Source organism: Astatotilapia calliptera, chromosome 6 (genome assembly GCF_964374335.1).
Source record: "Astatotilapia calliptera chromosome 6, fAstCal68.1, whole genome shotgun sequence".
NCBI lineage: Eukaryota > Metazoa > Chordata > Actinopteri > Cichliformes > Cichlidae > Astatotilapia > Astatotilapia calliptera.
In genome coordinates this window covers 32,762,501-32,776,740 of record NC_137427.1, presented here as the reverse complement: position 1 = coordinate 32,776,740, position 14,240 = coordinate 32,762,501, and the positions used below count along the sequence as shown (strand labels likewise).

Below are 14,240 nucleotides of genomic sequence, written 5' to 3'. Positions count from 1 at the left end.
CCTAAGTCACGGGCTGTATCAACACTGTCACCTAACTGTGTGATGTTTTTGAACATTCTGATAACAAATAGTTTCTTTAAGAGACAATAATAGAAGGGAAAATGGGTCATTCAAGCATCAAACATTCAAAAACTTTACAGAAAAACCTGAAGAAATAAGAGACAAATGATTATTCAGATAAATCTTCACACTATAGCTGAAAGAATTAAACTACTACAGCTCATTTTTTTTATATTTATTAATACTCATAAAGGTTATTGATTTATGTTAAGCCGTTATCAGTTCATGTATGGTTCAGGGAAAAAAGAAATGATGACTTTAAGTTTTAACTGTTCAGTTTGAAAGCTCTAAACCACGCAGAAAGCAACAACACAAAGCTCACAAGTTTGCATGTTTTACAAAGTTAGCAATAATATTTTTACATTGTCTTATACTTTGTACACAACACATGCATTTCATGATCAAACATCTTTAAATTGAAACCCACAAGCATTTCTACTTTTCTACTCATTTCTACTGTATTCTACGTGCCATTTTAGAGTGTGGTTGTTTTACACTCTGTACACAACAGCTGTGGTGCTTTTTTGAGTTTTTTTTCTGTTTAAAAGGCAGTGACTCAGTATTGGATGTTAGAGTATAGATCAGCTGTATTGGAATAGAGTTCAGCTTGATTGGGATAGACTTTGCCTTCATTGCAGTAGAGGTCACCTTGATTGGAGTCAAGTTCTCCTTCATTGGAATAGAGATGAGCTGGTTGGTGTGTATTGACAGGCATTCTGCTGTAGTGAGCTGAGACGTTTTCATATATGGGATTATGGCTAACCTGAGGAGACCAAAAACATAACCTCCCATATGGTACACATTTTACACCATATGGAAGGTTAAGACATTGGTGAGATAAACAAGACAAAAAAATCTATCCACACAAAGGATAAATGATCAAGTAAAAGAAAAACAGGATTGTGGATGCACTGTGTTGTGTACCTGCTGTTTGTTGTCTGATATTTCACTCTTTGGAGAATGACTAGAAGCCCTCTTTTTTCTGAGTGTCAAACATGAAAGGATATGACTGAATAACAGATTTCAAATCAGAGTTTGAACATGACTGATCTTAAAGAGAACACAGTGATGCTCACCTCCGGCAGCAGAACACAGTGAGAAGTATTATTATTATTAACAGGAGAGCTGCAAAACCTCCTGCAGCTGCTGGTAGCCATTGAGCTGTGGTGTTATCCTTGTTAGTTTTAACACCACAGGAATAATTTCTTATATTCTCCCTGCTGACTGGGTCTAGGATCAGATGTTTGTTGTGGGTCTCTGTCATGTTCAGATGTCGACTGTTGAAGTACCAAATGTAGTTTGTGTTGTCAGTCAGAGGACAGCTGGTGCTGCAGGTCAGTGTGACTCTCTGACCCTCTGTCACCACTGCAGAAGGACTCATCTTCACTCTCAGCTCTGAAAGAGGAACATTACTAAATAATTAAAAACTATAAATCTCATAAAAAAATTTCCCAATTACCTTTTTTTTAATATAGGATAGCATTTTGATGGGTAATGTGATACAGGTCAATGTGGAACGCAAAGGACCGTCAACAGTTTTACAAGAAGCACTTCTTAGACCAGCTAAAATGTGATGATCAGTGAAATTTTGCTGATAACACTTTTACATTCAGTATTGTTTGCTCAGGTTTACATGAGGCTTTTTAGGCTTTTTAGTGTAAAACATTGAGGCTCTTACATGAATGAAACATCTTAGGTCATCTTGTTAGGAGACTTTACCTGTGACAATCAAAAAGACTCCAGGCAGTTTTAGTTCTTTATCATTTCCTTTCAGGATGAAGGTGTATTCTCCTGAGTCATTCTTCTTCAGGTTTTTGATGGTCAGGGTGTGTTGGTTCTTCATGTTGTCCTGATACTCCACACGACCTGAAGGCTCAATCGGTTTTTCAAGTTCCTTATCACCTGTTTTCCATTTTTTACTCCAACATTTAAACTCTGGTTTCATGTTATCAGGATGTGAGTATTTACTGATAATGTTCACTGAAGATCCTTCCAGAGCACAGATTCTCCTGCTGACATAATTCACTGTCCAGCAGTTTTTATCCTGAACACCTGAAATATAGATGGACGATTTAAAGTTGACTGTGGTGTCTGCATGTTGAGATAACAGCTTGTTATTAATTAACAGAATTAACAGTTTTCTTTGATACTCACAGACGTCATCAGATTGAAGATGCTCATGACCTTTAATTGCACAGTAAAAGTTGTTTTTCAAAGAACTTGGAGTTGAAATGCTTCTTATATTTTCCCTATAAAGTTTTCCATTTTCATACCACACATAGACAGTTTGAGGGTCGATCAGAGGACATGAGGTGCTACAGGTCAGTGTGTTCCCAGGTGTCTTTACAACATGTACCACTGAAGAGATGATAAATACAGTTTCGTCAGTCACTATGTTATTATGCATATTTTATACGTGTATGTATGTCAGTTACATGGTTTTGTGTATGGGAGCAGATTTGTAGAGGTGAGTTCAAAGAACGGTACTTGAACTCACTTCTCTTTTCATTATAAGAGAGGAGTCTGTGTACTCATTCTGTCTTTTCCTCATCAGGGACGTTTTCAGTTTAACACATTTTCATTGACTGCATCCACACACTTCAATAATAATCTTGGCATTCTACTTTTTTCACCCAAAGCGTAATGTAATTCACGTGTGACCTGATGGCTGTCAGTGCTACCCCTCAGCTTCTTAGTAGATGTACCTGTGCTGTTAATGTGAAAATCCTACTTGAATCCATTCCTGAATTATTGCAATCACAAAATTTTCAGAAAACTAGAACTTTGACCTTGACCTCGAGGTCAGTGTCAAGGAGATTCAAAATCATCAAAGATTTTTAGTACATGTGCCTTTTGTAGCAATTTGGAAATCCTACTCATTCTCGCATTCACAAATCTCTGTGTCCATGCCAACTGCCAATAACATCTTTTAACCCTTCAGCCTTTTTACAGCTGAGGGGTTAAAAAAGTGAATATAGAAACAGTGCATTTCAGAGATCAGTAAGAAGACGTGTTTGTGTTCACCTCTGGGAAATGTGATGGAACAAGGCTCATGTTCTGATCCCTGCTGATAAGGACACATTTCGCTTTTAGTGTACGTCACATTGAAGCATGTTGATGTGATGGAATCTGGATGAAAAAAATATTAGAGTATTGAGTATGTTTACTCAGAATTATTTGACTTAGTTTATTTAGAGTAGTTTATTTTGTAACACACTGAACATCATGACTCACCCACAGAGACTTGAGGGGCTCTGAGATGCTCGTAGCCTTTGACAGCACAGGAGTATGTGACTGCTTCCTCACTGCTGAGCAGCTCTTGGTACCAGGGAGACCAGTCCTCATAGAGAAACTCTCTGTTCTTGTACCAGATGTAGGCTGCAGGCTTTTCAGTCAGAGGACAGCTGCTGCTGCACATCAGTGTTACTGTCTGTCCCTCTGTGGCAGGAATCACCTTTACCTGCAGTTCTGAGAAGATTGTTAATAGAAAAATTATCAATACATTGATTATTCATAGATGAGTTCTTAACGCATTTGATAAAACCACTGTACCTGCAACACTGAGAGAAATTCCCCTTTGGTCACAGTCTGATTTGTCAGCAGGTTCTCTGCAGCAGTAAATGTTTGCATCATTCTCTGCTAGATTGTTGACTGTCAGAGTCAAGTTACTATCTGCTGACATGCTGTACTTTCCATCTGCAGATGTCTCAATCTTGAAGCCCCCCCCCTGTGTACACTGTACCAGTTCATGCTTGATGTTGGATGTTGATGTGAGCAGGACAGATTCACTGATGAACCTTTCAAGGCACAGATGCTGTTTGTTTGTCCCTGAACACCTTTAACACAACATTTGATTAACAAGCATCTGTGCAGATTTACACAATTTCTATAACATTCATATGTTATTCTGACAATATAAGTTTCATGCATTTTTCCATGCAGCACTCTGAAAATTGCTAATATATTGCAACGTTATCAGAGAACCATCAAATGTTTTGTTGCAAAAAGTCACAGGGTCAAGAAATGTGTTAAAAACAGACCACCAAAGATTTGAGAAGAATCAAACGTGTTATTTTCCATTGATTTCATATTAACTGGAAAATTATAGTACTTCTTCTTCTGACCAAAACCCTCTCCGAACATTGTCTGGGAGGTTCCGGGTGCTGCTGCAGAAAACATTTGATCATTGAGAAATCAAATAACCAACAATCTTCAACTTGAAAGTAAATTCAGTGTTTTGGTCAATGACTTTTTTTTATGTCAAAAACATTTATTTATAAATTTAAAGTTTTAAAGTTGTTTGTTTTGTCATTCTCACTTCATTGGCTGAAAATAAACAAAGGAAATGGGGAAATATTCATTTTTCATTTAGTTGCATAATAATTCTGCACACTAATAGTTACCAACAAATATGAAAATCTCACTTTTACTTTCTTAAATATCCTGATTAGGCGCTGTAGTTGTTCGAGAATAATCATTTACGAAGCTATGTGAGCCAAGCCGGGAGTGAGTTAGTATGGGTTAAACCCAGTGATTCATGGCACTGAAGCAAGGCCACGTTTAGTACATAATTCTGAGAAACTAGCAGCTTATGTAATAATAAAGTGTACTTTTTAGAAACAAGTGGCTGTGAAAGGACAGGAAGACCAGAAAAGATGATCTTACGGAATACAGCAAAATTCCTTCTTTTAGCATAAACTAAACAACAGCAAATGTTCATTTTACATGTCTCAAATATCTACAACTGTAAAATGTTACCTATGCATTAATGCAACATTAACATACATATAAGTGGACATTGAATTAAGGGATCTGGTAAAACAGAATCTTTCCTACCTGAGAGAGAGAGAACAAAAACCCAGAACAAACATTCAGCTTCTGTGAAGAACATGGCTGTTGCAGACTTCACTGTCTAATCAGAAAGTTGACTAATGAGCTTTCAAAACCCTCAGCTGCTGTCTTATTAAAGAATGATTGCTTAAAAGCAGAAGTCATCTTCTTAAAACTACAAAGTCTTATGACCAAATGGACATGGAAATTACGGCAAATATGTGTGCATGCAACACCTTCAGATCACTTCCTCCTCCTATCAAATTAGTGCAGCAGCTATTCATATATGACATATAACAGCACGACAAAACATCTGTGTGTTGCTTTTGTTATTTTGAGATAAAAGCATCTTAAGCTCACCCACATGAAAACTTCCTTTGAGAAGCAGTATTATATTTTTCTTCTTGCTTTTACCACAATATTTTGAGATCACATATTTCACTATCAAGCATTTCCTCTTTTTGGCTCATTTTTATAATGTGTTTTATTCAGAGATTAAAAACTACTTACAGATACACCAGCTACTGATGTTATACTAAAACCTAGTGAGGAATACTGCCTTTTAATGTCTGTTTATTTGCTTTTCTTTATCAGGCTCAGATTTGGAGTAGAGATTCTCAGTGGAGTGGAGACTGAAGTGCAGTCTGTTCTACCAATGGTCACCCCGAGTTAGCTCATCTTTAGCTCATCTTTCCATCCCGTTATAAGGAATCTTATGCATAAGTTTAATAAGGAAGATCTCAGGTCTCACATCTGTCTGCTCCCAGGTGTTGCCGGCTAATTCTAAGCTTCACGTCACTTCTACTTTCCCAGGTGAGAAGCTGTTTGGTGACATCACTGATGTTGTCCAATCATTTTTCTCCCAGCCTTCATCAGACAAAGTAGCACTCATGCCACATACTTTAAATCTCACTGCGCGTCTGTCACTCTCCTTTGCAGACGCCTTTGTGCAACCCACCTTCTCCACATCACCGCCTCTCATCACTCAGGCTGTATTCAAGCCTCCATATTCATCCCCACCCTCACAGGGAGTCCTGCTCTAATCCCTATCACTGCTGGGATCAACGGGCCATCGGAGTCTAACTGCCAAATACCTCTATCTAAATTCTGTACATTAATAAATCATGGTCATTTCTTTCTTATGATCCTTCCGTACTGAATTATAGCTATGTTTCTGTGCCAAATCAAACATACTGATCCTTCCTCTGTTTCTGTTTTACTCCTTGACAATATGTTGTCTCTGCTGGTGTGATTACAGATACAAAGTATCCTGTTTCTCTCAATGTATCAAATGGGGGGGGGGGGGGGGGGGGGAATCAAATGCAGTGTAAATGAACAACTCGTGGATAGCATTACTCAACCCTGTAATAATTCAATTTTTTGTTTATTTCTCTTTTTAAAGAAACATGAAGTCTCTGCAAGAGAAGTAAGGGCATGATACATGTGTGAATGCTGAACAATGAAAGAAGTATGACATGCAAAGATCAGAAAGGTGTCATATTATGCATCAACACCAGACATGTGTGAAATGACTGCTGTGTAAAAAAAAATGTGCACCCAAAACACAAAAAGCACTGGCAGATGAAACAAGCAGAAAAGACTGTAACTGTAAAAGCAGAAATACACGATGAAAAAGCGAAGAAGAGAAAAACTGACAGAGAGAGGCATTTCTATTTATACACATTAACAGTTACAGTAGAGCAAAGAATAGCATGGCAGGAAATACAAAAACAGACGATGGACTCTTACAGAGATGCTTCTCTCCATGCATTCTTGCTGTTTCTGTTTCATGCAGGCTTTATGAATGCAGACAGCAAAATGAAGGGTGAAAATGTGAAACATATGAAAATATGAATTCATTAATAAGGCTGGAATACCAAATGTTTCATCAGTAACAAAAGTGAAAACAGCTTGATCTGAGTACAACAGCTTAGCCTCCAATCTTATAAAACTGGACAGACTTTAGATATTCAGGTGAAAAAACTAAGATGTTGATCATAAACCAGGTTTCTAGCTGTTTTGTGTCTGTTATTATTTGTTCAAAGTAGGGAGTGTGTGTGTTGGGGAGGCTTTAACCCTTTAAGACCTACCATAGAACCAAGTTCGCCAGAGCTTATATTATATTTTTACATGCTGTGGAGCCATTTTTGGGAGTATTTCAAGTTGCTATACATCAATACAACCATTATAGCCCAAACTTTAATAATATGTCTGCATTAGGTGCATAGTAATTACATAAATTGCAAAAAAGTGCAATAAACTACAAAAAAATTGAAAATCGTTTTTGTTTTTTTAACATATATTTCTAGTTAGAGAAATTTAAGAGGCTTATCCCTCAAAACTGTAAATACAAAAAAGTTACACAAACTAGTTTCCCACCACAGGAAATTTATTTTGAGTGTCTTCATAGTTTTATTTTTGAAATACACCAATTTTTATATACTGCAGGAAAAACGAAAATAAATATTATAGTGCAAATTTGCAAAATAACAGCATATGCATCAAAATAAACTATTTCCAGCAGTGCAATATGAGTCCTAAGCATCCCAGAAACGACACAGAAAGTCATAAACTCAAACATAACTTTTTAAAACACATAACAAGTAAAACACAAGCTCATAAGGGCCCGATCGTAAAAAACTACATTTCCGCAAAATGACGTTACTTCCGGTTTCGGGCAGGTCATGGTCATGTGATAGTTCGCGCTGATGGACGTAGGAAGTGTTACAAACAGCTGATGGATCGGCGAAGCGTGTTTCTGGAATATCATGTTTTTGTTGCTGCAAGTGATTTTTATGCAGTTTTTGCAAAGCTATATGTGGAAGGAAACTGTGACCTAGGACAAGCTGATGGCATAAGATGTAAGTACAACTCCTCCAGTTTCATATGCAAAAGAAATTATTGTGCTAGCTTAAGTGGTTGCAGAGCTACCGGGATTTAAAAATAGTTACGCAAAACAGAGCGTGCCCGCTCCGATCGGCTGTAAAGGGTTAAGATAAGTTGTAAGACGATAATAGGAGACACCTGTGTATTTATTACTTATATGTACTTATTATGGATTACAGCACTCTCAATAAAAATGTTGTTCATAAGCACAGGCAAAGCATCACTGGGGTTTTTGCTAAAGTCAGTGTTCATTAAGCACTTCCTCAATAATTTTTGAAAGTAGAAGTAATTTGGAGATAGGGCGGTAGCTATAGGGTCCAAATAAAATATTTGAGGAACTTCTTGTTTTTCTTCTTGAGTCTTTGGCAGATGTGGCACAAACAAAGACACTGTGAAAACTATAAATATGATGAAGTAATCTGAGTTGACCTTGCCTTTTAACCTTTCAAAAGCTGCACAATCACAGGAAAGGTCACAAAGAAAGATGCAGCTGTGATGAAGTGTCAGTGAGACCGAATCAGTCAAACACCCCAGAAAAAGACATTTCAGTTTGATTGACATATGTGAAGTTTTGTGATATGCTTGGTTGATGGATGAATATCTTACTTCATAGCAGAGGTGTGGACTCGAGTCACATGACTTGGACTCGAGTCATTAATTTTATGACTTTAGACTTGACTTGAAAAAATGTTCTAAGACTTGTGACTTGACTTGGACTTTTACACCAATGACTTGGGACTTGAATTGGACTTGAACCGGTTTACTTGAAAAGACTTGATATTTTACCCCAAATATAAAATTTAACATGCATATTATATAGAGATTGAAAATGTGACGTCATTCACGGGTAGAACCGCAAAGGATTCTGGGAACTCGTGGCAAGCGGTACTGGCGCACGCAGGCTTTCAATTGAAATCAGTTATACAGCGATAAAAAGAAACACAAAAATGTCAAGAAGCTGTTGTATTATTAACTGCAATAGCCGGTCGCATGACAGCCACGGGAAGCCGACGGGTAAAGAGATCGGTTGTTATCGGATTACGTCGTTGAAGAGAAATTGTTCAAGCCATGTTTCCGAAGTAACAAAAACGCGACGGATGGTCTGGATCGCAGCCATTCAAAGATCAAATATAACGTCCCAGAACACTCCAGCTCACAGGTTAGTCTGCTCCAAGCATTTACACGAAGGTCAGTGTTTTTTAGTAGTTAATACGTCATTTTCATAACATAATTGGTGATATAGGTTACAAGCAAGTCTGGCGCTGAACAGAAATTGTCGCGCTATGCTCCTTTGTTTATTGTGCATAAATAGTGAATTGTCCTGACACAATATTGCGTTTCGCTTCTGTTATTATGGTACATTGACAAAAACATATACTTTTATTCACAGGATAAAACAGTTGTTTTGTATCACTAATTTCCCAGTACGATTACAGCATACAATATTATTGTCACTGCTACATTTCTGTAACGCTACCAGAAATTATTTCCACTGCTAATTAATTACCGTTGAGCTCAAAGGTCCTATTAATAAATGGTTAATGAATGTGTATTTATGACGACAGTTTGTGAGACTGGTAAACTTATGATACGTACGATGGTCTTTCGTTCTACACGGTGCATTTCAAGGTCCTGTACCCATCCGTCGGTAAACTGTACCTGGGCTTGTTGCAGTGACCTGAAGTTACTAAACTTCATGAGTGTATGCACTCACTCCAAGAACCGTATGCTTATAAACATGCATATAAATATGCTAAGATGAGATAGCTGACTTCATCTAACTAGCAAATGTTGTCCAGGCTACGTTGGTGATACAGTTTTTTTTAATGTGTATGATATTTTTGTCATGCGATTTTAAAGCTGGTCCTACAACCGCATCCAAGAATAACATGCAGCTTATCTCAGAACTGTCGGTGAAAATTATTCTTGGAGCTAGGTTTAATTGAGCTGCATTTTAAAGAGGTGCAATTTCACAATTTGTGTATATTTTCTAAGTTCACTATTTTGTCATGTGTTGAGAAAAACACAGATTTTAAAATTACATGGTCTAATATTTACATTTAGCATAACTGCAACATTATTTTTTCTTTTTTTTTTTTAAAGACTCGAAAGGACTTGAAATTCAAAGTTTCAGACTTGTGACTTGACTCGGACTTTTACACCAGTGACTTGAGACTCGACTCTGACTTGCCTGACATTACTTGAGACTTGACTTGAGACTTGAGGATAAAGACTTGAGACTTACTTGAGACTTGCAAAACAATGACTTGGTCCCACCTCTGCTTCATAGCTTATTCCCTGTTTTGGCTGTTTGGCATACAAGAGAGGGACCCAAAACACTGGACTCAGAGGACAAGAATTAAACCCAAAAGCACCGAACATGATGACTTTGGAGGAAGTTAAACTACACACAAGACACAGAAGAGCAGTCACCAAAATAAAAGAGGACGTGAGTATGTTTATGGCCTGGCTTTGTGCATATGTATGAGCTCTTACTGATGTGTCCCTTATGACTCTTTGAGGATGCGCCTATAATCTTAGCAAGCCTTGAAAACTTAAAAATGACCCCACATATTTTCTAATGTAGTTCATTTTTCTCCAAGACAATACCTGTTGGTATCAAAGGTAACTGTAATATTTTAAAATTCTATTTCATCTTAATATTACACACTTTATTATTTCTTTTGTACAGTCGTTGTTTCAGCTAAAAAAAATATAAGGGGGTGGTAGACAAGGAGTACAAAACTCAAGTGTAGCAGTAAACATAATTTATTTACAATAAAACAAGCACAGGGCATTAAAAAAGGATAAAAACTAAAAACAAGCTAAATGTCCCACTTATATATTATATGTACAGGTGAAACAGTCTTTAAAAAGATGCTCTAGCACCAACACCAACCATCACCGAAATCGCTCTTTTCACCGAATGTGTCTCGCTGGCATTTAGGCACATGGCCACCAGATGGCGCCATTATCATAACTCGTATCAACAACAGCTTCTGCAATTTATGCAACAGTCCACTCTACAGAGGGTTTGAATCACCTGTTCTGAGGGCTCATGCAGGTATTAATAATACTGTCTCCTGTTCTCTGAATTCATGCTGTAATTTCACATATGTTGATATGATTTAGGAGCAAAGTTGTCTCTTTTGGATGTTAATTCATCTGCTCACAGTGCATGAAATGGGAGAAAATCCTCATGTTTACATCAGAATCTGTTTGTCGCTCATGTTTATGTATATGTATGTGAGTGTGTGTGTGTGTGTTTAAAGCTGATTATAGTTACAGCGTTGTCTAGCATAATTTACAGCCATAACACTGTGAAGAAACAGGAAATGTCTCCAAGTGAGACAAGGCCATACTCTGTGTGTGTGTGTGTGTGTGTGTGTGTGTGTGTGTGTGTGTGGCATGTTCAGTATATGAGAACTGAGCCATACAAAGATGATGTGCATGTGTGAAAACTTCTCATTCTGTGGTTATGCTATTTTACATTTTTTCATTGTATTTATTGTTCTCTAATTGATTTATCTCTTAATTAAAAAACAGCGTCCTCTCCACTGAGCCGGAGTAAAAAGCCACAAACACACACAACTCACAAGCTTTAAAGCAGGGGTGTCAAACATAAGGCCCAGGGTCCAGCATAGACTTGCCAAAGACTCCAATCCGGACCACTGGACGGCTTTGAGCGCATGAATTCATGACTCTTAACTGTAGGTTTTACAGTTTGACTGATTAGTTTAGAAATTATTCAGACGTTATATCTTTGCAGGTGGTCTCCTCACTACAGGAGTTCACTCTGCAGCTGGGGAGAGGTGGAGAATGAACTCAACCTGGGTGTCTATTGTCTTGTGTAGTTTGGGAGTTAATTGGATGATGGGGTGGGTGCAGTTTTCTCTGGTGAGGAGTCGGGTGGGCTGCCCCGGACTCTGTGGGGCTGGGCGGTGCTGCAGCTGCGGGCCCTGGTCCGGATGGGCCTGGGCCCCCTTGCCCTGGTGGGTTCCGGAGTGTGGGGGTGCCTACTGGGGTCAGCGGAGGAGCTGGCCCCAGGGAGGGGCCACTTGCCCCTCCCTTTCTTCCCTCCCCATCCTCAGCTGCCTCCCTATTCCCGCTCTACCACACCCACCCACACACGCAGGGCTTGGGGTGCAGGTATCTCACCAGGGTGCAGGGGAGGCACTCCCCCTCTGTCCCCTTCTGGCCGCCTGTGCCTCAGTTTTATTCTGCAACCTAGACATCCACATTACTCACACTCTCACATAACACATACATATAGGGCCTTGGGGGTGGGCACGTTTTACAGCATCCAGAGGATGGTCGGTGTACTCCAACCCACCTCTGGCGCTGGTGCCCTACCCTCAATTTTAAATGCATTTAGACACTAAGGGTTTTCGGGAAGAGCCGTGCTGCTCTCTGAGAGGAAGCTAGTACCATGCTCTCCTGTGTTTTAAATGCACTTTAGATCAGCACACAGCAACACTACATATGAGCGGGCGTAGGGAGGTTTGAGGTCTTCACTCACCCCGGTTCTGTTAGCCGTCAGGGCTGGGGGGCTGGGAGGAGGTGCTGGCCGTCTCCTTTGGGGCTCTACTCAGCTCTTCCCAGGAGGGTGGCACGGTTCCCCCCCCCTTGGTGGTCCTCCTCGGGTCCTTGTACTCTGGGGCCTCTGGATATCTGGGGCCTGGATCTCCTCTATACCTGCTTTATACCCTGGTGGACGGGGCTGTGGCTCCCCACACTCCCTAGCAGATCGTTACATGGAGAAACCTTTGGAATACAAGCATGCTGATCCACACAGGTATGCACACAGGTGTACACACGGGTGTTCACAGACGCGGACTACACCTTTCTTGGCTGCTGCCTCAAAGCACATTGTGCGCTGTCTATCTTGCGTGCTGCACAATATCGTTTATTATTTAGTATCTACTGTTAGCTAGCTAGTTTATTGTGATGGTGCTGTTTTTTTATTATGTTGCTCTTTGTTGTTTGCTTTCTCTTCTGTTTTTTTTCTCCATACAGGTGATCCAGGTGTTTTGTTTGGGTTTTTTTTTTGTTTTTTTTGTTTTTTTTCTCTCTTCCCCCCCTTCTCACCGTCTCTTCTCCCCTCTGGTTTTGTTTCTCTCCCTCTCTTTCTTTCATTCTTTCTCCCTGTCCTATCCCCCAGTCATGTCTGTCCCGTTTGTAGCAACTGAAAATAAAATAAATTCATAATTATAATAAAGGTCAATCAAATGGACCAATATGGCAAGGCCATGATGATCCACTTGGTAAAATAAATCCGCTTGGCATCTTTCTTGGCCTTAAGACAACAATTCTGATGGCTAAAGATCCAAACGGGACACACAAAAAAAAAAAGAAAGAAATTATTCAGACGTATCATCAAGCTTTGATAGTTAAATGCTCAGCCAGGTCCCCGTGCCAAATACACCCAGACAGATAAATTAGACAAACCAGAAGTTAGTGCTTCTTGATAGCAGCCTCAGAACTTTTATAACCTCTCAGTTTCACTGTGGCTCAGGCCTGTTAAGCACTTGTCTCTGTATTGCGCAGGATTTTTAATGACTTCTTCACAGTTATGTCGAGGATAATAATAAGAGCTGATGAAAATGAGGGCAGAGCCAGGCTACTTCATGTCTCAGCACAAGTGGGAATCTGTCTTTCTGCCATCACCTGCTAGCAAATTGGCAAGCAGGTAGTAACAACACTGTATAATTAACACATAAACACACTCAAGTATGCCTGAGTTTTGTTCACTGTGCCAAAAATTTATTTTGGCATTGGCTTAGGATTTTTTTTTTGTCTTACTTGATGTAACAGTAGCTTCATGCTTTATTAAAAAAAATAATTGTAGCTTCACATGTCTTTCATCTCCATAAGAATGATGTTTTAATGGATGATAAAAACTCTGATAAAGTCTTAAACTAAAATAATGTTAAATATTTGATAACTGTAAATTTGCTTTAGTTATTAAGAGTCCATATAATGTGGTACAAAAAAGTCAGAATTAATAAAACAAATTGCTCACCCTTTCTGTCCATGCAGATTTTTATTTTATTTTAATATACATGGGATTTGTTGGTATCATTGGGATCATTGTCCTATTTCGTGGTCGTAGGTCAAACGTTTAATGAGATGGTCTCACATAAATATTTTGGTACACAAAGTTCATGGTTGACTCAATAACTACAAGGTGCCGCAGTTCTGCGGTTACAGGGCAAACCCAAATCATGACCTTTCCTTCACTGTGCATGACACTTGGTATGAGGTGTATGTGCTGAGATCCTGTGTATGGTTTCGGCCATGGTGCATCAGAAGAACATCTGAAGTTAAAACAGCATTAAATAGTATTATTTTACTATTGTTTTAACATTTGTCTCTTCCTTCATCTAGGGTGTGATGAAGCGTCGTTAATGTGTTGAATCTTTCCGGTCAATGGTTTCGCCAAAAGAAAGATCACATGAAGCACC

General features: G+C 39.0%; 1 protein-coding gene across 2 annotated transcripts; it reads right to left on the bottom strand.

The window, feature by feature from the left end:
* Positions 1–220: 220 nt before the first annotated feature.
* Positions 221–5,046, bottom strand: LOC113018277 (sialoadhesin-like). Of its 2 annotated transcripts, XM_080303168.1 has the most exons (9): positions 4,897–5,046; positions 3,613–3,896; positions 3,295–3,528; positions 3,085–3,189; positions 2,215–2,418; positions 1,780–2,112; positions 1,137–1,455; positions 985–1,042; positions 221–823 (listed from the first exon to the last, which is right to left on the bottom strand). In XM_080303168.1, exons 1-9 carry the CDS (start codon positions 4,929–4,931, stop codon positions 617–619), a joined length of 1,779 nt encoding a protein of 592 aa, XP_080159294.1. In that variant the 5' UTR covers positions 4,932–5,046; the 3' UTR covers positions 221–616. The 2 variants fall into 2 exon arrangements, with proteins under 2 accessions (XP_080159294.1, XP_080159295.1); XM_080303169.1 differs by lacking the exon at positions 3,085–3,189.
* Positions 5,047–14,240: the final 9,194 nt, after the last annotated feature.